The sequence below is a fragment of the Hemitrygon akajei genome, chromosome 2 (genome assembly GCF_048418815.1).
Source record: "Hemitrygon akajei chromosome 2, sHemAka1.3, whole genome shotgun sequence".
Taxonomy (NCBI): domain Eukaryota; kingdom Metazoa; phylum Chordata; class Chondrichthyes; order Myliobatiformes; family Dasyatidae; genus Hemitrygon; species Hemitrygon akajei.
Window position 1 is genome coordinate 131824276 of NC_133125.1, and position 24536 is coordinate 131848811.

General features: G+C 42.7%; 1 protein-coding gene and 1 pseudogene across 5 annotated transcripts in view; both read right to left on the minus strand.

The window, feature by feature from the left end:
• LOC140715673 (progesterone-induced-blocking factor 1-like) overlaps positions 1-24536 on the minus strand; it is a 282888-nt gene that overhangs the window by 243481 nt on the left and 14871 nt on the right. For 4 of the 5 annotated variants that reach the window (XM_073028043.1, XM_073028064.1, XM_073028058.1 and 1 more), the window contains exons 5-7: positions 5344-5463; positions 2982-3115; positions 1353-1461 (exon numbers count right to left, since the gene is read on the minus strand). In XM_073028043.1, coding sequence (XP_072884144.1) covers positions 1353-1461; positions 2982-3115; positions 5344-5463 — 363 coding nt within the window. Of the gene's footprint in view, positions 1-728; positions 810-1352; positions 1462-2981; positions 3116-5343; positions 5464-24536 lie in introns of those variants that run through there. The other variant, XM_073028051.1, reaches the window with a different exon arrangement.
• LOC140738355 (Y-box-binding protein 1-like) lies at positions 12201-13088 on the minus strand (annotated as a pseudogene).

The following is a 24536-nucleotide window of genomic DNA, read 5'->3' on the forward strand; positions in this document are numbered from 1 at the left end:
AACCCCTGCAGCTTCTTTAGGTCCTGTGCAGTAGTTACCCCCCCCCCCCCCCCGCCCCCCCCATACCACACAGTGATGCAGCCTGTCAGAATGCTCTTCATGGTACAATTATAGAAGTACCTAAAAGCTATCATCTCTTTCCACCTCCAAAGATGAATTTGCAATTTTGGTGAAAGTGGCAAAATATTAGGCCATTACTTCATTATTTGCAATTTAACACAATTTGATGTGGGAAAATTTTAACCTCAAATTTATATTTAGTAAATTGGTTAATTAGTAATAATTAATTCCTATGTTCAAGTTCATGCTGAATGAGAGAGATGTGTTACCTAGCACAATACTGACATTTTTTGGCATTAATGTGACCTTTCACAACAATATTGCATCAAAATATCAATCCAGATCCAAAACCTGATTGCTTGACTACACTACAATGGTACAACACACGTACAAGGGGTGATTGATAAGTTCATGGCCTTAGGCAGAAGGACTCAATTTTAGAAAACCTAGCACATTTATTTTTCAACATAGTCCCCTCCTACATTTACACACTTAGTCCAGCGGTCGTGGAGCATACGGATCCCTTCTTTGTAGAAGTGGTCCACAGCAGGGGTGATTGATGTTTGTTGCCTAAGGTAGAAGGAGATGAGTTATACAGCTCTCGTTACGTGCACATGCAGTTCAACTCTTTGAGTGAAAATACAGAAAGTTTGAAGTTAATAACTCACCTCCTTCTAGTAGACCACGAACTTATCAATCAGCCCTGCTGTGGACCACCTCTGGAGGTCCAAGACATCGACTTCTACAAAGAAGGGATCTGTATGCTCCATGACCGCTGGACTAAGTGTGTAAATGTAGGAAAAAATAAATGTGCTAGGTTTTCTAAAATTGACTCCTTCTACCTTAAGCCATGAACTTATCAATCACCCCTCGTATGATCAAGACGGAAAACAAATATGGTAAGATAGTGATTCATAGTGAACAAACTTCCAGAGGCCAAAATTATTGACAGATGCACAAAACTCTTAAGCTAGAAAATGAAATAACTTTGTACTTAAAAGTAACCTTCTGTAATATGACTATTAAAAAAATCTCTCTGGTTCACAGTCACAGGATGGAAGGAAATCTACCATCCTTACACTACCTGTCCTATTTTGTGACTCAAGACTAGAGTCGAGACCATCAATATGATTGACTCTTAAATAATCCCTGAAATGAATAAAGAAGCTTCTCAGTTTAAGGATAATCAGAAATGGGCAATAAATATCTGTCTAGCCAGTAATATGAGAATCCTGGGAATGGGATATGGTTTGTACACTGCATTGTAGACTTCATATTATTAATATCAGCACCTCTTTGGATAAATCATTTTTCTCCTTAGTTTGTGCTTTGTGTGTGATTTCAAGTAATTCCAGCCTTTTTCTGAGCTCTGAAGCCTCCTTATCAAGTGCATCTCTCTCTCTGAAACAAAACACATGAAACATAACAGGCAAATCATAGATGTACCTCACTGAGTTAAAAATAACTCAAATATATATTTTGTCCCTAAAACTTTTAATAAATAACAAAGAAGACAACATTTTATTTTTTTAATCTTAAGATTTATCACAATCTTTGTTTATGCAGTTCTCAGTGCATTTTTTAAATTGTTATTGCTGCCAATGTAACTCTAACTATCTAATTCTTTAAAGCAGGGTTCTCAACCTTTTTTAATGCCATGTACCCTTAGCATTAACCAAGGGATTCATGGACTCCAGGCTAGGAACCCCTGCTTTTAAGGATACTTCATGGAGTTCTTTATGACATGATTTATAATAGCAAAGGGTTATTACCCTTCAACTGTTAGGCTCCTGAAGCAGTGTAGACAACTTCACTCTCCTCAACTGTGACTGATTCCACAACCTATGGACTCACTTTCAAGGACTCTACAACTCATGTACTCAGTATTATTCATTTATTATTAAGGCACAGTTTGCCTTCTACTGCACATTGGTTGTTTGTCAGTCCTTGTAAGTAGTTTTTCACTGATTCTATTGTATTTCTTTGTTCTACTGTAAATGTCAGCAAAAAATGAATCTCAAGGTAGTACATGATATCATATGTGTACTTTGGTAATAAACTTACTTCGACTTTTGAATACAATGCCAACATAATTTTAAGTTTGTGTGACACTATTATAATTCCTTTTGAATAATCAACTTGCTGTTTCCAAAAAACACTACCAGCTATCAGAAACACACACAAAAAATGTTGGTCAACGCAGCAGGCCAGGCAGCATCTATAGGGAGAAGCACTGTCGACATTTTGGGCCAAGACCCTTTGTCGACAGCGCTTCTCCCTATAGATGCTGCCTGGCCTGCTGCGTTCCACCAGCATTTTTTATGTGTGTTGCTTGAATTTCCAGCATCTGCAGATTTCCTCGTGGCAGCTATCAGAAAGATTGATTTTTCACTCCTGATATATTCAAAAGAGCCAAAGCCATCATTTAAGCTATTTAGCAGCTAATCATCTGTTACACATGTGCAGAAAGTGTATGCAGTTCACCAAGAACTATTTGCCTAATTCTCAAAAAGTCTTCTGTACAGCACAAACTTTAAATGTTGTAATTTAACCATCACAAGTCTCTCAAGTTACCATATGCAATGCCACAATACAATTGCTTACATGCATACCTTAGGTCCAACACGTACCTGTTATTTGGAACATTTTGTTTGTCCATGTATTTTGATCAGGCCAGGGTATGAGTTTTAAATTCAGAGTCAGGTATGCATACTGAAAATCTTTGCAGTATATTTCTAAGCTGTATGTCATTGTAACAGTGTAGGATAATACTCCACACTGTCATCACTCATCAGTGTCAAGGTAGGATTTATTTTTAATTCTTTATATATCCTGAGTGAGTAAATATTTGAAATTGTGTGTCTACGTGGTGCAAAAAAGTCATGGATAAAGCTACTAGAAAATATGAAATATGGACATACCGCTTTACATGATCATAATGCTCCCTCTTATAGTCTGACTGCTGGATAAGTTGTTTGGTGTCAGCTAGTTCCAATACAAGGCGCTGACAACGGACTTCCAGATCAGAGCGAGTTTTCCTTTCAGATTCATAGTTCTAAAGATTTGAAGAATGGAAAAGGTGAGTGTTAAATAATTAGCTTTTAATACCTGAGCAAATCAGGCAGCCCATGTCTGTACATAGCAAAACTTCTGCACTTTGGGTTGATAAGCAGTAAGTAATGAGTGAACCATGCAATGGCCATCACTTATGAGACAGAGCTTAATGATTTACCATGACTTTTGAAAGTATTATCACTGCCCTACAATCAATATCCTGACATTGCCATTGACTACAAACACTTAGTTTGTAGACAATGGTGATCTTCTGTAGCCAAAGCATTTATGTAAACCAGCCATGTAAATGTTTGGATTACAGAAAATCTTCGCCTGGGTTTAATGCTGCAAGTGATTTACATCCTGGTACCCCAGAGACATTCTGCCATCTACAATGCAGAAGTTAGTAGCATTTTACAACACTCTCCACTTTCATGAACAATACCACCGAAGAAAAATTAAGACTGCTGAACTAGCACTCCATTCACTATCGTAAATATTAAATTCCCTCCAGCACCAACCCTATAGTGTGTGCTATCTACAAAGTGTATTATTTATGATTCTCTGACAGCAGCTTCCAAACCCAAGCCTATGCTTCTGAAGACAAGTGCAGCGAGAGTGCAAGGAAACACTACTACCTTCAGGTTTCCTTTCAAATTACACAAACTCATCAGCGGAAATATATTTTGTCCCTTCATTGTTGTTGGGTTTAAACCATGAGCTGCATACCCAACAGCATGGTGGGACTACCTGCACCAGAAACACAGCTTCATCTCTAGTGATCAGCTAGGAATGATAGCTAATTCTGGCCTTTCAGTGATACCCCCAAACCAAAAAAATGATTAAGATGATCAAATATCTTCAGATTCATAGTTTTGGATTGCCTGAGTAACTGCACCCAAGAAGGTGAAAGGACTATGAGAAAAAAATTGATTTTACCGATTTACTAAGTAAAGACTCTGATCTCAAACCTCCGCTGCCTTGCAGCTATACCCACTCATGTGAAGACTTCAGGAGTAACCCCTGAGGGAAAAATCCGGAACTGGAGTCCCTAAGGCAGTCCTACATTGAGATCAATGCTGACTGGCAACTCCTGCGATGTTGCTATTACCAAACCATATCGGTCTCTGCAGTTCCTTTGGGTTCATCAGATGGGTGAAGAGGGGAACTTGCTACATGGGCAACAACTAGTTCTCCATAATCGTATTGCCCAGGCTTGCATATCCAGAGAGCTAGGACACAATATCCATGGTCAACTCTGACAAGGGAGGCCCACACCTCATTTTACTAAAGTTTAAGGCAAATGTATGGTATTTTGTGGAACTCCAATAAATATCAAACAAAAACTATAATAGCAATCGATGTTCTAAATATTGCTACAATTGTTCTTTGATGAACAATCTATGTCAACCATTGCCAAAACTCCTTTGGTTGTTTAGAAAAAGTTAACAAAAAGAAAATTCTGCACAACCTTTTGGTTCTCACATACTTAAAATTCTATGCTCTGGGTAAAGTTACAAGCAACTTGTACCCATATATGCCTGCAAAATTATCAAAATAGAAGATTCTTAATTTGCAGGAAAAATCTGAGCTGACAGGTAAATATTAAACCAAAAGTTTCACGGTCTTTGGTTGTTAAAATTAATAATTTTGCCTGAAAGCAATTGGATCCTTATGATTTTAAATTTATAATAAAAACAGCAACAATCATTAACATTATTGAATATAAATAACCTCAGCATATAACCCAGTACTCTATTAACATTTCACTCAAAATATTTTAAAAATTAACAGCAGTCTTACAACTGCATTCTGAACAACGTCAATGTCATTGTAAAAATGATATCAATTGAGAGACCAACTACTGTTGGTGTATCTGATGGTAAAAAATGTATTACATTTGGAACAAGAAAACACACAGCAGAACAAAAGGTGCTCTAAAAGAAATGTAGATTGAAATATGAGAAAATCACTTCTGAAGTAAAGTTGTGACATTAGCACAGCATCACTAAACAATTTAAAAAGTTGTGAAAGAAGCAAAATATTGCTCAAAAAAGCAGTGAGATAAACAAGACTAAGTCATGCAATTAAGAAAAAACTTGCATTTTATTCAAAACATTCTTTTGAATAAATCCACTTGACGGATCAGCTATAAACACGAGGACATGAAGAATGTCAATCCAGCCTAAAATCCTTTAATTTATTTCAAAGATAGCAAGAATTACCAACCTCCATCAAGCTATTCAGCTGGTTTTTCTGACAGTTGCTCTCTTCCCAAAGGCTAGCTTTCTTCTGTCGAAGCTCTTCAATCTCTTCTCGCAACGGTCGGACTACTTCATAGAATCTTACCTATTAACAAAAGAAAGCCATAATAAATCTGAGTTTCTATCTGGCTTAAATGCCACACTTTACAAATGTAGCCAAGAAACTGCAGAAGCTGTAATCTGGAGTGAAAACAAACTGCTGGAGTAATTCAGTGGGTCATGGCAGCATTTACGGAGGCATAGGGATAGTCAATATTTCAGGTTGTGGCCCTGCTTCATGAGTTCCTCTGGTACTTTGTTTTTTTTTGCTACTATTTACAAAATTAGATAAGGAAACAACAGGGTAGAAACTAGTCTTGTTGCATATGTTAAACATGAAATGTAGTAGTTCACAAATTGAACACATTTTATTAAAATTGATTCCACTGATGCCAATGTAGCAGAATTTTGGAAGCAAAGTTGAACACGTAAATATTACAAAATTGGCACAGACTAAGATATATTTCAGCTCCTGTGTCTTTTTGCTAATCTGATGGTAACATAACAAGTATTAATACATGGTCTTTGAAGAAACAAAGCACCCAAACTCACTCACTTCAGGGATGCAGCAAGCAAAACGTAGTGATGAGGCACAAGAGGAGGTATCAGGACAGATGACCAAACACTTGGTCAAAGGATTAAAGAATGACTATAAGAAGGAAAGAGAAACTACAGAGAAAGATTGAAGGAGGGAATTCCAGAATTGTTAGCTTTGAAGGCCAAGGGCACCTCTCTTTGGAGAACAGTGAACATGTTTATGTGTGGAAAGAAAGTTAACTGCAAGTTAAGGAAAGACAGGATCAAATGGCCTAGATCGTTAGACAACGTCGCCTGGATGCAGTTCGATGATAATCTAGACAGCATCCCGGAAGTTGCCTTAGTAGGTCCAGTACACAGAAAGATCCACTCACTCACACCCATAGCATACAATTTAGCTAAGGAACGACTTGGCCCAATGGAGTGGAGAAGTCAGCCCGAATTACCGTGGCAACCAAATAGGAGGGAAAGGGAGGTTCGTTGCTTGAGAAGCGAATTAAAGATGTTCAACAAGAGGTTTAAAACCAGCTCATCGGCCGAAAAAGAAGGTATCAAGGACTTAACTAGCATGCTGTGGGAACAGCTGTGCAAACTTCGGAGGGCGGAACATCTTCGACAGCAAAGAAGGAAGATAGAGAAAAGGTGAGCGCAGTTGGTGTGAGATCCATTCAGCTTCACCAGGGCTCTTCTCGGCCAACAAAAATCTGGTATACTATCCAGCACAAAGCCAGAGGTAGAGGAGTTCCTGTGGGAGCCACACAGCGACCCATGGAGAGGTCAGGGACTAGGAACCAATCGGGCTGTGCGTAGACTGGAAAAACCTTCAATTGAGCTGAATGTGAAGGAGCCTACATGGCAGGAAATCCAGGACATCATCCAGAAAGCTAAAGCATCAGCTGCCCCAGGCCCAAGCAGCATACCTTATAAGGTGTATAAGAAATGCCCAAAACTTCTTCGGAGACTGTGGAAGGTCATGAGAAAGATCTGGGCCAAAGGTACTATTCCATCAAGTTGGAAATTGGCAAAGGGATGTTTTATTCCAAAAGAAGTGGATTCTTCCACAATTGCCCAGTTTAGGACAACTTCTCTCCTGGATGTGGAATGTAAGATTTTCTTTTCTGTGCTTGCAAGAAGGTTGACTTCTTACATGATGCAGAACCACTGTATCAACACATCCATCCAGAAAGGCAGCATTCCAGGCTTTTCAGGGTCTCTGGAACACACTTCAATGATTAGCCATTTGATCCGTGAGGCAAAGCAGAAAAAAGGCGACCTAACAGTTGTCTGGTTAGACCTCGTGAATGCCTACGGGTCTATTCCACATGACCCATTGTCCAAGAAGGACTACTACATCCCAGTGGCTATTCGAGACAAGATCACCAGCTACCTAGGAGGATTCAAACTCATATTTCCATCAGCCCATTTCACAACTAGTTGGCAGGACCTCCAGAAGAGGATTCCAGGGTCTAGTGAGATGGAGGAACTGAGGGAAATACATGTTAGTAGGGAAGTGGTGTTAGGTAAATTGAAGGGATTAAAGGCAGATAAATCCCCAGGGCCAGATGGTCTGCATCCCAGAGTGCTTAAGGAAGTAGCCCAAGAAATAGTGGATGCATTAGTGATAATTTTTCAAAACTCTTTAGATTCTGGATTAGTTCCTGAAGATTGGAGGGTGGCTAATGTAACCCTACTTTTTAAAAAAGGAGGGAGAGAGAAACCGGGGAATTATAGACCGGTTAGTCTGACATCAGTGGTGGGGAAAATGCTAGAGTCGGTTATCAAAGATGTGATGACAGCACATTTGGAAAGAGGTGAAATCATTGGACAAAGTCAGCATGGATTTGTGAAAGGAAAATCATGTCTGACGAATCTTATAGAATTTTTTGAAGATGTAACTAGTAGAGTGGATAGGGGAGAGCCAGAGGATGTGGTATATTTAGATTTTCAAAAGGCTTTTGACAAGGTCCCACACAGGAGATTAGTGTACAAACTTAAAAGCACACGGTACTGGGGGTATGTATTGATGTGAATAGAGAATTGGTTGGCAGACAGGAAGCAAAGAGTGGGAGTAAACGGGACCTTTTCAGAATGGCAGGCAGTCACTAGTGGGGTACCGCAAGGCTCAGTGCTGGGATCCCAGTTGTTTACAATATATATTAATGATTTAGACGAGGGAATTAAATGCAGCATCTCCAAGTTTGCGGATGACACGAAGCTGGGCGGCGGTGTTAGCTGTGAGGAGGATGCTAAAAGGATGCAGGGTGACATGGATAGGTTAGGTGAGTGGGCAAATTCATGGCAGATGCAATTTAATGTGGATAAATGTGAGGTTATCCACTTTGGTTGCAAGAACAGGAAAACAGATTATTATCTGAATGGTGGCCGATTAGGAAAAGGGGAGGTGCAATGAGACCTGGGTGTCATTGTACACCAGTCATTGAAGGTGGGCATGCAGGTACAGCAGGCGGTGAAAAAGGCAAATGGTATGTTGGCATTCATAGCAAAAGGATTTGAGTACAGGAGCAGGGAGGTTCTACTGCAGTTGTACAAGGCCTTGGTGAGACCGCACCTAGAGTATTGTGTGCAGTTTTGGTCCCCTAATCTGAGGAAAGACATTCTTGCCATAGAGGGAGTACAAAGAAGGTTCACCAGATTGATTCCTGGGATGGCAGGACTTTCATATGAAGAAAGACTGGATTGACTAGGCTTATACTCACTGGAATTTAGAAGATTGAAGGGGGATCTTATTGAAAAGTATAAAATTCTAAAGGGATTGGACAGGCTAGATGCAGGAAGATTGTTTCTGATGTTGGGGAAGTCCAGAAGGAGGGGTCACAGTTTAAGGATAAAGGGGAAGCCTTTTAGGACCGAGATGAGGAAAAACTTCTTCACACAGAGAGTGGTGAATCTGTGGAACTCTCTGCCACAGGAAACAGTTGAGGCCAGTTCATTGGCTATATTTAAGAGGAAGTTAGATATGGCCCTTGTGGTTAAAGGGATCAGGGGGTATGGAGAGAAAGCAGGTACAGGGTTTTGAGTTGGATGATCAGCCATGATCATACTGAATGGCGGTGGAGGCTCGAAGGGCCGAATGGCCTACTCCTGCACCTATTTTCTATGTTTCTAACAGGGTGTATCTCCCCCACTCTATTTAATATGGGAGTGAATCTCCTAATATCAGCAGAAGACGTAACCCGTGGCCCGATGCTGGAGTCAGGCATTGCCCAGCTGGCTCTACATGGGTTCACGGACGACATCACTATAACAACTGTGTCACACGTCCAAGCAAGATGCTTAATGTAGCCACTTGGGCGAGGATGTCCTTCAAGACCAAGAAGTCCAGGTGTATGGTGATCAGAAAGGGCAAAGTACCTAGAAAGTTTACCCTTCAAGTTCAGGGTGAGGTCATCCTTTCCATCGAAGATAACCCGATAAAATGCTTAGAGAAGTGGTTTAATGCGTCACTGACAGATGGGGCCAATGTCACCAAAGCTTTGAAGCAGCCAGACGAATGGCTGAAGAAGATCGACAAATCTGAACTTCCCGGTAAATTCAAGACCTGGCTGTACCTATATGGCCTTCTGCCCAGGCTTCTCTGTCTCTTCACACTTTACGAGTTCCCCATGACTGCCGTAGAGGGCATTGAGAGAAAAACCAACAAGCACCTGTGGAAATGGTTAGGAGTTCCCCCAAGCTTCGCTTCAGTGGGCCTCTATATTCGATCTGGGCAACTGCAGCTTCCCCTGTCATTTGTTGTGGAGGAATTCAAGGTGGCTAAATACAGAGCCTTATTAAGCTTAAGAGATTCCAATGACGACCTGGTAAAGCAAGCAGGCGTTACAACCAGATCTGGGCGTAAGTGGGCAGCCAAAACAGCAGTAGAGCAGACAGTGTGTTCTCTGAAGCTGCAAGATATCATCAGCAACCCCTGCGTCGGGCAGCAAGGCCTCAGCTCAGTTCACTTCCAGCAGTGGGGAAACATAAGCATAAGGAACAGGCAAGACATGGTACAGGCAGAAGTACGGATCTGTGAGGAAGAGAAGCGGATGTCAAAGGCAGTGGAACAAGTGTCCCAGGATGCTTGGACAAAATGCGATCTGCCCAAGTGCAAGATCTCATGAGCAGAGTTATGGAGACTGGAGCCCTTCCGTATTTCCTTCCTCTTGCGATCCGTGTATAATACCTTTGCCATTACATCTGTACACATGAGAGAAAACCCAAACTGTAAGCTCTGTGGTCAAAAGGGGACACTGGCTCATATACTGTCCGGGTGTAAAACAGCTCTAATTCAAGGACGGTATAGGTGGCACCATGATAAGGTGCTGCTGGCTCTTGCTGACACATTAGAGTGAGAAAGATTCAAGAGGACGATGGCTGGCACAGATTTGAGGAAGACCATCACCTTCATTAAAGAGGGAGCTAGGCCTATCGTAACCAAACAACCAAAGCCAAATCTGCTGCTAACGGCCAGGTCCTGGGAGATGAGGGTCAATGTGGGAAGGAGGCTGCAGTTCCTGGAGGTGGTGCACACAACCCTCTGCCTGGACATTGTATTGTGGTGAAATGAAGACGGGAAAATAATTCTGGTTGAGCTGATGGTGCCTTGGGAGGAGGGATGGGAAGAGGCCACGAGAGAAAGGCCTTGAAGTACCAGCCCTTAGCGCAGGAGTGCAAAGACAAGGGATGGCAGGCATGTTTGTTCCCTGTGGAGATTGGCTGCAGAGCTTTCCAAGCCAAATCAGCATGGCGGTTGTTGTCAGTTCTGGGCCTGGATGAAAGGAGCAAAAAACACGCAGCTCATAGGATGGGGGGAAGAGGCAGAACACGCCTCTTGTTGGATTTGGAGTAGGAGAGAGTAGGGAAGCTGGAAGCCAGGAGCAGATGGGCAGTGATTTGGCCACCACTGCCGGCCCACCAACTGGAGAGTGTCATGGTTAAGAGTTGAAACACTCTGTGAAGATTGGGAACCACCTGATGACATCTGTTCCTGGCTGAAGGCTACAGCTACCTAAGGTATCTGGAGAATGCACCCTATCAGGTGTATGTAACAAGCCATTATTGAGCCTAAACTCACCAGCATACTGTGAAGGGAGGAAAGGGTGATGGAGCAGTATGATGGGGTTGGGTAAGAATGATCACTTAAATAGGACCACACGGAAAAATATGAATGTTTTGGATTTTTGGGAATAGCCCAAGCAAAATTCCTAAAAATAGCACCAAAGCAGTTTCAACTACACTACAACTACCCAACCTGAGCACAATGGGATGAGTGCCTGCTATCGGTCATGTTCTGTATGTGGCCGAGTTACACAACAAAACTACAAATAAAAACGTTAGAGACTGGAGCTAAGTTAACAGAGGCTGCTACTTACGGAACTTGAGCTGAACACATGTATACAGATCAATACGCGCCTAATAGCGCATGCTCCATACGTGTTACTCCAACATAAAGTAATCTCATAATACACAGTAGGCTATATGGTACACTCCTCCCCTTTTATTTTAATAATGTATCAATTGTTCTGTTTTACTGGGGGCACTATGCTGAACAAATATGTTTAACCTAAACATACAACGCTTAGCAATTGTTTACTTAGTAACTTAATATCAAATTACGACAAAGTAACATAATAACAACTCAAGTCTCTGGGGGGGGGGGTCTTCTCTGCCCCTCTGAGTAACGCCTGTAACTCAGTAACAATAAACTTGTTTGTTGTTTAATACAGATTTCCATATAACTCATGAAAAGTTGACCTCTGAGCATAGGGAGGTTCCATGGTCTGCTTCAAAGATGACTTGCCACCAACAAAAGAAATGGTTGGTGATCTGCTGTCTCTAGTAGTTATTCAAAAGTCGAGCAATCCCATGACTCACAGAAAGATTGGTACTTTACCAGTAATCTTTCACCATTTGATGCAGCAGTTGTTCGAAATCCTGTTGCTCGTTCCATTGTTCTTAAGCTGGTGTTAAAAGTACAGTTTTGCTGATATTAAGGATTACCTGCAGTGCTATCAGTCTGGCTCCAGAGGCAGAATTCCTTCAAATGCACGTTCAGCACAAGTGTGAAAATACAACAAAAGAAACCTTACAGTTTGTTGCCAGAATTCACCTCTCATTTGATGCTGTTTCCCAACTTTTCTGTGAAAATCAAGACACATTGGCTGAGGATTCAAACTATGTACGTGCAAAAGAAACTTTCCTGCAAAGGATTAAGTGTATGATTCTCAATGGAGGAAAAAAATTGGTTCACGATTTTGCTTGTGCGAAAGCTGTTCTGTTTGAATGGAATTGATTTTGTCCTCTGTTAGGTTTACCTTCTTCCCCAGCAACCTGGTTTTCATTTATTTCACCACCCTCAGTAATTTCTCCCCAAGGCTGGTTGCTATATTGTGGGCGGCGACCATAGTGACGACGAACAAAGTAAGTTGGGTAACGCTGTCTTCTGTGAGGAGGACGATGTTGCTGATTTTAATAAACTTGGTTTTCTCCATCTATTGCTGACTCTGCTCCATCTTCTTTCTCTCCACCTTCAATGTTCTGTTGGTAATTACCTGGTGGACCTCGGTGGCGAGAGTTGCAGCAACGATATCGATTTCTGTCTGCGACATATCGGCTTCCTTGGCCTGGAACTCCTCCGGGACCAATTACGTTTGCTGCTTCTGTACCCTTTATGCCTCCCGCTACGTCGAACTCCACAGTTTCACCGTCTCCAATGCTGCGGCGGTATTTCCGTGGGTTATTCTTTTTTATAGCAGTCTGATGTACAAACACATCTTCCTTTGTATCATTCCTGTTGATGAATCCATATCCATTTCGTACGTTGAACCACTTTACTGTTCCAAGAACCTTTGTTGCGATGACTTTCTTCTCCCTGGGGGATTTGGGTTTGTCTGGCTGTTGCTGCTGTTCGGATTGCTGCTCCCTCTCGGCCTTGCTCATGGTGTTGACGGGCTGCGTGAGGTGGCTGCGGCTCGAGCCGGTCTGAGGTGGGGGCTCCTGCACGCTCTCTGCTTTTTTCTTCTCTCTAATAAAATTTCTTTCCACTTTTTCTGTTTCCAGTTGCAGAAAAAGTTCTGCATTTTGAATTCCTTCCTTGTATTGTTGATCTAGTTTCTTCATCCTTTTCTGATACTCGTGCAAAGTGCCTTCCTGGAACTGCAGTAGCTGTCTTTTGAGAGATGTCTATTTCTCCTGGTACATCTGCTCTTTTATTTCCAGGAAGTCTTTATCATCCTGCTTACTGGCAATATCTGTCTCCCTTGCATTCTCTGTATCTTCATCCGAGTCGCGGCCACGGATACTGTGTTCGTCCTCAACGTTGATGCTATCCAGCTCATCATCGTCATTGTAACAGTCGACAATGCGTGAGAGGAGAGCTGCAGACATCTTCCCCATCCAGCTGCGCCCTCCCTTATTGGCACATCTAGTGCCTTGGTGGTGTGCCAATCCAACTGGATTTTCCTCAGCCATTCATGTCCAAGCAATGATGGTCCTCCATTTTCCAGTACATAGAGGTTCAGCTGCTGTGTTTTCTCTACACAGGTCACTGTCACTTTAATTTTACCTTTGGGACGCACTTTCTGTCCTGTGTAAGTCTTTAGCAGTTTAGTTTGTTTCAGAGGTATGTGACAAAACATACATTTGTAGTCGTGTACAGAGATCACTGTTAAAGCTGAGCCTGTGTCCAACTCCATTTTCAGTCTCACGCTTGTCACTTGTGGAGTGATCCATATTACTCTTCGATCATCTGTCTCTTCCATGCTGTGAAAATGCAGACAAGACAATTCACTTTCATCTGAGTCGTCTTCATCAGAACTGCTTTCTTCAGAACTGCCTTCTTTCATTTTGTGTACCTTCTTGTATTTTACTTTCTGCGATTTCTTGTTTCTCTGCATTTTGCCCTTTTCCTGCTGTTTATTAGCTTTGCATACTCTGCCAGTGTGGCCCTGTTTGCCACAGTTCCTGCATTCTTTGTCTTTAAACCAACAGTCCTCAAGGTCATGTGACATGTTCCCACAATGGTAACATTTCTTTCCTTCATTTCTGCTGAGTGACATTTTATTTGTAGCATATTCTAGGGGTTTTTGTTGTATCTCTGAAGCATCTCCTGTGGCTATTTTTAATCATATTGAGATGTTTAGCGCTTTCTAGAATGTAAGTTGTTTTTCACAGAGGAGCTTCTTCTGTGTGGTTTCACAGTACATGCCACACGCTAACCTGTCCCTCAATGCATCCGATAGACCCGCTCCAAACTGACAATGTTCTGATAATTTGCGCAATTCAGCACTATATTCAGAAATGCTTTCATTTTTGCTCTGATTCCGATTGTAAAATTTAAAACTTTCAGCAATGACCAGTGGTTTGGGGTTTAAATACTGTTGAAGGGTGTCTACTATTTGCTTGAACATTTTGTCAGCTGGCTTTTCAGGGGTTAACAAGCTCCGTAGCAGGCCGTATGTTTTTGCGCCCATAACACTGAAGCTACGTCCACACCAAGAGTTTTTGAAAATATCTCTGTCCACATTGAAACAGAGATTTTGGCGAATCTCCTACTGTGCATGCGCAGGACACATCTATCGAAAACAAGCGACATGTTTGGTGTCGAATCTCGCAGTGAAAGAGCTGGTGCGCGTTTGTTCAGTTACAAACTAGAAAGACTTAAACAATGGACAGCTGTTGGCTCTCGCGCAGGAGGACTTAAAACTAAAAAAAAACAAATACTAGAGCGTATGAAGGCAACTGACAGGGAGTTCAAGGACAGATTGACCCGGCTGACGATGAACATTGAAAAACTGACTAACTCTATTACATTAATAAAGCCCCTTGTTAAATGTATAAAACAAGTCTGCATCAGTATTATCTTGTATTTCCATACAATGTTACATTAGACTGTTACACATCTATTGTCAGAAAAGTACTTGCATAAATAGGTAAAGAACCTTCATACGAGCGAAAACAGGGCAAAGTGAGTATACTTATTTATTCAGTAAGTTATGGGTCAAAGTATTTGGTGAGTACATTTCTAACTCTTCTGGCTTCCGTCTCGTTGCCGTCTATTCTGAAATTGTTAGCTTGCATTCACGAAAACAATGAAATAGTGTGCTGCCGTCTGAGAGCGTTTTCAGAAGTCTCCGGTTACCCCGTCCACACTGAGCTGCCCAAGCAGCGTTTTCAAAAATACCCACCCTGGAAAGCGTTTCTGAAAAGCTCAGGTTTTGGGGGACGAAAACGTCATTTTAGTGTGGACGGAGGGTAAAAATGAAGAGAAAAAGCTTCGGTTATGGATTTATCCAGTGTAGTGTGGACGTAGCCTGAGTAATATGCAGGCTTCCTTTTCATCATTAACACTATTGCCATCACAATATAACTCCACTCTTTCAATGTAAATTGCCCAGTCTTCAATGCCACTATCAAATGCTGTAATGGTTCCAATTAATGCCATCCTTGTTGTGTTAATTTATCCTTGTTATGTTAATTTAACCCCAGTCCTTTGTTTTCTTTTTGACTCATGTGAACTTTTTTTGCTAGCGTCACAAGCGTACTCTGGCTAGATGCGTGTGTCACTCTTTTTTAAATCTCCTTTCTAAGGCAGACAAACCCTCAGCCCTGGTGTTCAGCACCAGCTGTGGTCTCGCCTGGACGCACCGCGGCTCCGACTGTGTCTTTCAGTCTCCCGATGTTCCTGACTTCGGCTGAACTCCAGCTTCTTTTCAGACTCGCAGCCTCACTCTGCCTCTTCTGAGTGCCGTTATCAATTAAAACACGGCGTTCTGATACGATGCAGGTTCATTAACGTTGTCGCCAATTTGTTGTGTATGTGGCCGGGTTACACAACAAAACTATAAATAAAAACGCTAGAGACTGGAGCTAAGTTAGCAGATGCTATTTTACTTACGGAACCCGAACGGATATACAGATCAATACGCACCTAATAGCACATGCTCAATATGTGTTACTACGACATAAATTAGTCCCATAATACACAGTATGCTATATGGCACGTGTCAGATATATACATTGTATCTGCTTATGAGCTTTAGGCAGAATAAGCTGCACTGTGCCAGTTTAGTACTTTATCCAAGGTCTGATCAATAGCAACGTATGCGAAACATGGAAATTTTTTTAACGTGATTTCCAGCAAAAACCACGTGAAGGGGTTGGGTCGGGCACGTCTGAAGAAAGCTATAAATAGTTTTAACTTTATGATTAAAGCCAGGTTTGGTACACAAGGCGTACTTCTTGAACGCAGAGAAGTACTTTATGTAAGCAATATTATAGCACCCATTTGATATCAATTAAAATCTTTTCCCTTACCTGGCAGTTTACTAGCTTACGTGTATTGCAAACAGAGAGGAGATTTACTTACTTTTGGAAAGGCACAGAGTACAAATTAATTGCAATCAAACATTTAATTTTTTAAATTCTACTATATACACATGAAGCAAGCAGGTTATAGGATTTCTTTAAAAACGCAAACACGGGGAAATCTGCAGCTGCTGGAAATTCAAGTAACACACACAAAATGCTGGTGGAATGCAGCAGGCCAGGCAGCATCTATAGGAAGAAGTATAGGCGACGTTTCGGGCCAAGACCCTTCGTCAGGACTAACTGAAAGAAGAGATAGTAAGAGATTTGAAAGTGGGAGGGGGAGGGGGAGATCTGAAGTGACAAGGAGAAGACAGGAGGGGGAGGGATGAAGCGAAGAGCTGGAAAGTTGATTGGCAAAAGGGATACACAGCTGGAGAAGGGAAAGGATCATGGGACGGGAGGCCTAGGGAGGAAGAAAGGGGGAAGGGGAGCACCAGAGGGAGATGGAGAGCAGGCAAGGAGTGATTGTGAAAGGGACAGAGAGAAAAAAGAGAGAACAGAAGAGAGGGAAAAAACCAACAAATAAATAAATAAGGGATGGGGTAAGAAGGGGAGGAGGACATTATTGGAAGTTAGAGAAATCAGTGTTCATGCTATCAGGTTGGAGGCTACCTAGACGGAATATAAAGTGCTGTTCCTCCAACCTGAGTGTGACTTCAACTTGACAGTAGAGGAGGCCATGGATAGACATATCAGAATGGGAATGGGACATGGAATTAAAATGTGTGGCCTCTGGGAGATCCTGCTTTCTCTGGCGGACAGAGTGTAGGTGTTCAGCGAAATGGTCGCCCAGTCTGCATTGGGTCTCATCAATATATAGAAGGCCGCACCGGGAGTCCCGGACGCAGTACAGTCGGCCCTCCTTATCCATGAGGGATTGGTTCCGGGACCCCTTGCGGATACCAAAATTCGCGGATGCTCAAGTCCCTTATTCAACCTGTATCAATGCGGTGGACCTTAGGACCCAGTGGAACCCCAGACCTTATTTAACCTGTCTCTGTGCAGTGGACATTAAGACCCAGCAGCAGAGATCTGATTGCACAGTGTTTCTGTTCACGAAAATAATCACGATAATGATTGAAAATAAAGTGGAAATAATAAAGCGACCGGAAAGATTGTGACATGCCATCCGTCATTGGAAAAGCTTTAGGCTACGTCGGTCAATGATCGGAACAATTTTAAAGGATAAAGTGAGAAAGGTTGTGCCCTGATGAAAGCTACAATTATTTCTAAGTAACGCAGTGGTTTAATTATTGGGTTTTGGGTTTTTGATCCTTCACATCAACCCGGCATGGTGGACAGCACACTCGGGAACAATCTGTCATTAGATCGAACTTCGGAACTTCTGTTCCCTAGCCCAGCACTGAAACATACGTTCTTAAGTGTTTTATATGCATAGAAAGGTAAAACATACACTATATACGAAGATAATCGTTTGACTGATGCTAAATAATACTGGATGTACCTGTTGCGACTTACTTAGTAAGAGAACTTCCGATTTTTTCGATCCCGATCCATGATAACCCACGCATATCCTCCCATATACTTTAAATCATCTTTAGATTACTTATAATACCTAATACAATGTAAATGCTATGTAAAATAGTTGTTATACTGCATTGTTTAGGGAATAATGATAAAGAAAAAAGTCTGTACATGCTGGAACAAAAAGTGCTGGAAGAGCACTTCCGGGTTTTCGCGATTCGCGGTTGGTTGAATTCATGCATGCGGAATTTGTGGATAAGGAGGGCCGACTGTATATCACACTAGCCAACTCACAGGTGGAGTGTCACCTCACCTGGAAGGACTGTTTGGGGCCCTGAATGGTGGTGAGGGAGGAAGTGTAAGGGCAGGTGTAGCGCTTGTTCCGCTTACAAGGATAAGTGCCAGGAGGGAGATCAGTGGGACGGGATGGGGGGGATGAATGGACAAGGGAGTTGCGTAGGGAGCGATCCCTGCGGAAAGCAGAAAGTGGGGGGAGAGAAAGATGTGCTTGGTGGTGGGATCCCGTTGGAGGTGGTGGAAGATACAGAGGAATTATATGTTGGACCCGGAGGCTGGTAGGTGAGGACAAGGGGAACCCTATCCCTAGTGGGGTGGCGGGAGAATGGGGTGAGAGCAGATGTGCGTGAAAGTGCTTCCCTTCCTCCACCATCAACTCTGCTCTCAAACGCATCTCTCCCATTTCACGCACATCTGCTCTCACCCCATCCTCCCGCCACCCCACTAGGGATAGGATTCCCCTTGTCCTCACCTACCAGCCCACCAGCCTCCGGGTCCAACATATAATTCTCTGTAACTTCTGCCACCTCCAACGGGATCCCACCACCAAGCACATCTTTCCCTCCCTCCCCCCCCATTCTGCTTTCCGCAGGGATCGCTCCCTATGCGAATCCCTTGCCCATTTGTTTCCCCCCCCCCCCCATCCCTTCCCACTGATCTCCCTCCTGGCACTTATCCTTGTAAGTGGAACAAGAGCTACACCTGCCCTTACACTTCCTCCCTCACCACCATTCAGAGCACCAGTCAGTCCTTCCAGGTGAGGCAACACTTCACCTGTGAGTCGGCTGGTGTGATATACTGTGTCTGGTGCTCCCGGTGTGGCCATCTATATATTGGTGAGACCCAACGCAGACTGGGAGACCTTTTTGCTGAACACCTACACTCTGTCTGCAAGAGAAAGCAGGATTTCCCAGTGGCCACACATTTCAATTCCACATCTCATTCCTATTCTTTAGGAGATCTAGGCCTCATATGGAGCCAGTGATCATTAATGGAGAATGTGTGGAGCAGGTTAAGACCTACAAGTATCTGGGAGTACAGTTAGACGAGAAGCTAGACTGGACTGCCAACACAGATGCCTTGTGCAGGAAGGCACAGAGTCGACTGTACTTCCTTAGAAGGTTGGCGTCATTCAATGTCTGTAGTGAGATGCTGAAGATGTTCTACAGGTCAGTTGTGGAGAGCGCCCTCTTCTTTGTGGTGGCGTGTTGGGGAGGAAGCATTAAGAAGAGGGACGCCTCACGTCTTAATAAGCTGGTAAGGAAGGCGGGCTTTGTCGTGGGCAAAGTACTGGAGAGTTTAACATCGGTAGCTGAGCGAAGGGCGCTGAGTAGGCTACGATCAATTATGGAAAACTCTGAACATCCTCTACATAGCACCATCCGGAGACAGAGAAGCAGTTTCAGCGACAGGTTACTATCGATGCAATGCTCCTCAGACAGGATGAAGAGGTCAATACTCCCCAATGCCATTACAATTCTACCGCCAGGACTTAAGAACTTTTTAAAAGCTGTTATTAATGCTTTTTGAGATAGTGATTTAGATGCATATCATATTTTTTACTGAGTTAAGTATTGTATGTAATTAGTTTTGCTACAACAAGTGTATGGGACATTGGAAAAAAGTTGAATTTCCCCATGGGGATGAATAAAGTATCTATCTATCTATTCTGATATGTCTATCCATGGCCTCCTCTACTGTCAAGAAGAAGCCACACTCAGGTTGGAGGAACAACCCCTTATATTCTGTCTGGGTAGCCTTCAACCTGATGGCATTAACATTGATTTCTCTAACTTCCGTTAATGCCCCTCCTCCCTTCTTACCCCATCCCTTATTTATTTATCTATTTGTTTATTTATTAATTATTTTCTTCCCCTTTTTCCCTTCTTTTCTCTCTCTGTCCCTCTCACAATCACTCCTTGCCTGCTCTCCATCTCCCTCTGGTGCTCCCCTTCCCCCTTTCTTTCTCCCGAGGCCTCCCGTCCCATGATCCTTTCCCTTCTCCAGCTCTGTATCCTTTTTGCCAACCAACTTTCCAGCTCTGAGCTTCATCCTTCTCCCTCCTGTCTTCTCCTATTATTTTGGATCTCCCCCTCCCCCTCCCACTTTCAAAACTCTTACTATCTCTTCTTTCAGTTGGTCCTGACAAAGGGTCTAGGCCCGAAACGTTGCCTGTACTTCTACCCATAGATGCTGCCTGGTCTGCTGCATTCCACCAGCATTTTGTGTGTTTTGCTTGTGCAGTATAGGATTTCTTGGGAACTTTCTAATAAGTACAATGGCGCCATCTGGTGAGGAAAATACATCATAGCTAATCCAGAGGAGTAGATAATGAAAAGTAAGCAGGATTGTTGCTGTGAATTATTGAGCATGAAGGTCTATATCTAAGTGAAAATAATCAATCCAATTATTTACCACTTACAAATAATCATTAAAATTATTTACCACTGATAGGCCTAATATACCTTCAAGGGTTTATTATAATCTTACAAGCTATAAATACCCTTTAAATGACCAGCCTTTTACTGATTTGTAAAATAAAAGCAATCATTCTCTTCTGCTCCATTTAGTCAGAATCAGGTTTAATACCACTGGCTTGTGTCATGAAATTTTTGTTTTACAGAAGCTTTACAGTGCAATACACAATAATAATATAAAAGCTATAAATTACAATAAGTATAAATTAAAAAAGATTAAATAAGTTGTGCAAAAAGAGAGCAAAAAATATTGAGTTAGTGTACATGTGCTCATTGTCCATTCAGAAGTCTGATGGTGTAGAAGAAGCTGTTCCTGAAATATTGTACATGTCTTGAGGCTCCTGTATCTCCTCCTTGATGGTAGTAATGAGAAGAGGACATACCCTGGGTGAAGGGGGTTCCTAGTGATGAGTGCCTCCTCTTTGTTGAGGCATCGCTCATTGAAAATCCAATCAAGTCGTCGCTTTTATTGTCATTTTGACCATAACTGCTGGTACAGTACATAGTAAAAATGAGACAATGTTTTTTCAGGACCATGGTGTTACATGACACAGTACAAAAACCAGACTGAACTACGTAAAAAACAACACAGAAAAAAACTACACTAGACTACAGACCTACCCAGGACCGCATAAAGTGCACAAAACAATGCAGGCATTACAATAAATAATAAACAAGATAATAGGGCAGTAAGGCATCAGTCCAGGCTCTGGGTATTGAGGAGTCTGATAGCTTGGGGGAAGAAACTGTTACATGGTCTGGTCGTGAGAGCCTGAACGTTCTGGTGCCTTTTCCCAGATGGCAGGAGGGAGAAGAGTTTGTGTGAGGGGTGCGTGGGGTCCTTCATAATGCTGTTTGCTTTGCGGATGCAGCGTGTAGTGTAAATATCCATAATGGCCAGAAGAGAGACCCCAATGATCTTCTCAGCTGACCTCACTATCCGCTGCAGGGTCTCGTGATCCAAGATGGTACAAATTCCGAACCAGGCAGTGATGCAGTTGCTCAGGATACTCTCAATACAACCCCTGTAGAATGTGATGAGGATAGGGGGTGGGAGATGGACTTTCCTCAGCCTTCGCAGAAAGTACAGATGCTGCTGTGCTTTCTTTGCTATGGAGCTGGTGTTGAGGGACCAGGTGAGATTCTCTGCCAGGTGAACATCAAGCAATTTGGTGCTCTTAACGATCTCTACCAAGGAGCTATCGATGTTCAGCAGGGAGTGGTTGCTCCGTGTCCTCCTGAAGTCAACAACCATCTCTTTTGTTTTGTTCACATTCAGAGACAGGTTGTTGGCTCTGCACCAGTCCGTTAGCTACTGCACCTCTTCCCTGTAAGCTGACTCGTCATTCTTGCTGATGAGACCCACCACGGTCGTGTCGTCAGCAAACTTGATGATGTGGTTCGAGCTGTGTGTTGCAGCACAGTCATGGGTCAGCAGAGTGAACAGCAGTGGACGGAGCACACAGCCCTGGCGTGCCCCCGTGCTCAGTGTGATGGTGTTGGAGATGCTGCTCCTGATATGGACTGACTGAGGTCTCCCAGTCAGGAAGTCTAGGATCCAGTTGCAAAGAAAATGTGCTTGATGCTGGGGAAGCTAGTGCCTATGATTTACAACTCTCTACAGCTTTTTCCAATCCTGTACAGTCACTCCTTAATACCAGGCGATGATGCAACCAGTTAGAATGCTCTCCACAGTACATATGTAGAAATTTGTAGAAATAGTTGCTATTGTGCCTTCTTTGCAATTGCAACAATATGTTGGGCCCAGAATAGATCTTCAGAAATGTTGACAGCCAGGAATTTGAAAATTCTCACCCTTTTCTCTGTTGATTCCTTGAAGAGGACTGGTGTGTGTGTTCCCAGACTTCCTCTTCCTGAAGTCCACAATCAATTCCTTGGTCTTACTGATGTTGAGTGCAAGGTCGTTGATCTAACTTGCTTCTGTATGCTTCCTTGTCACCATCCGAAACTCTATCAAATAGTTGTCTCATTACCAAATTCATAGAGCAGTTTGAGTTGTGCCTAGCCACACAGTGGTAGGTGTAGAGAGTCCAGCAGTAGGCTAAGTACACATCCTCGAGGTGTGTCATTGTTGATTGTCAGCAAGGAGCACGTGTTATTTCAGATCTGCACTGACTGTGGTCTTCCCGTGAGGATCCAATTGCAGAGGGAGGTGCAGAGGCCCAGGTTTTGGAGCTTTTTGATTAGAACTGAGGATATAATTGTGTTGAATACTGAGCTGTAAACAATAAATAGAAGCCTGACATAGGTATTGTTATTGACCAAGATATCCAAGGTCAAACGGGCATGAGCAACAGTGAGATTGTATCTGCATGTAGACCTACTGTGGTGATAGGCAAATTGCAATGGGTCCAGGTCCTAGCTTAGGCAGGAGTTGATTCTGGTCATGACAACCTCCCAAAGTACTTCATCACAGTAGATATGAGTGCAACTGGGAGACAGTCATTGAGGCAGTTCTTCTTGGGCACTGGTATGATTGTCACTATTTTGAAGCAGATGGGAACCTCCAACTGCAGCAGTGAGAGATTGCAGATGTCCTTGAACAATCCCATCAGATGGATGGCACAGGTTTTCAGTGCCATACTAAGTACATCTTCCTTGTGAAGTTTCACCCTTTTGAAATATGTTCTCACATTGGCTTTCAGGACATAAACCACACGGTCAACAGATGCTGCAGGGATTTGCACAGGTGTAGCTTCTCCCTTCCAAACTGTGCATAAAAGGTGTTAAGCTCATCTGGGAGTGAAGCATCACAGCCAGTCATGTTTCATTTTGAAGGAAATAATGGCCTGCGAACACTGCCAAAGCGGACGTATGTCCGATTCCATCTCTAACTTTACACAGAATTGATTTTTCACTCTTAAATTAGCCTTCTGAGGATCATACCTGGACTTCTTGTATAGTTCTGGATCACCAGTCTTGAATGCCATAGATCTAGCCCTCAGCAGACTGTGAATCTCCTGGTTCATCCAAGGCTTTTGGTTTGGGTATATCCAGAGTGCTCTCGAAGGCTCACACTCATCCAAATGGGTCTTGATGAAGTTGGTGACCAGTATGGCATATTCATTCAGACTCGAAGATGAATTCCTGAATATTGTCCAGTCCACCGACTCAAAGCAGTCTTGTTAGCATTACTCTGCCTCCCTTGACCACACCTTCTTTGACCTCAGTAGTGGTGCTATGGTCTTTAGCCTCTGCCTATATGCCAGCAGAAGTACAACAAGCTGATTCGACTTCCCACTATCCTGTTCTTTCCATTGGTAACTCATTCATAATGATTTTTACATTTTTGCACATAAGGTACTTGAAAGCAATAACAATTTAGAATCAGAATCAGGTTTATCGTCACCAACATATGACGTGAAATTTGTTAACTTACCAGCAGTTCAATGCAATATATAATATAGAAGAAAAATAAATGTCTTATTCAGTATACTTTATACAGTATATGTATACTGAATAGATTAAAAATCATGCAAAAACAGAAATATTATATATAAAAAAAAAGTGAGGTAGTGTCCAAGGGTTCAATGTCCATTTAGGAATCGGATGGCAGAGGGGAAGAAGCTGTTCCTGAATTGCTGAGTGTGTGCCTTCAGACTTCTGTATCTCCTACCTGATGGTAACAGTGAGAAAAGTGCATGCCCTAGGTGCTGGAGATCCTTAATAATGGACGCTGTCTTTCTGAGACACTGCTCCTTAGAGATGTCCTGGGTACTTTGTAGGCTAGTACTCAAGATGGAGCTGACTAACTTCACAACCCTCTGCAGCTTCTTTTGCTCCTGTGCAGTAGCTTCACCCACCCCGCCCCAACCCCCCCCCCCATACTACACAGTGATGCAGCCTGTCAGAATGCTCTCCACAGTACATCTATAGAAGTTTTGAGTGTATTTGTTGACATACCAAATCTCTTCAAACTCCTAATGAAGTATGG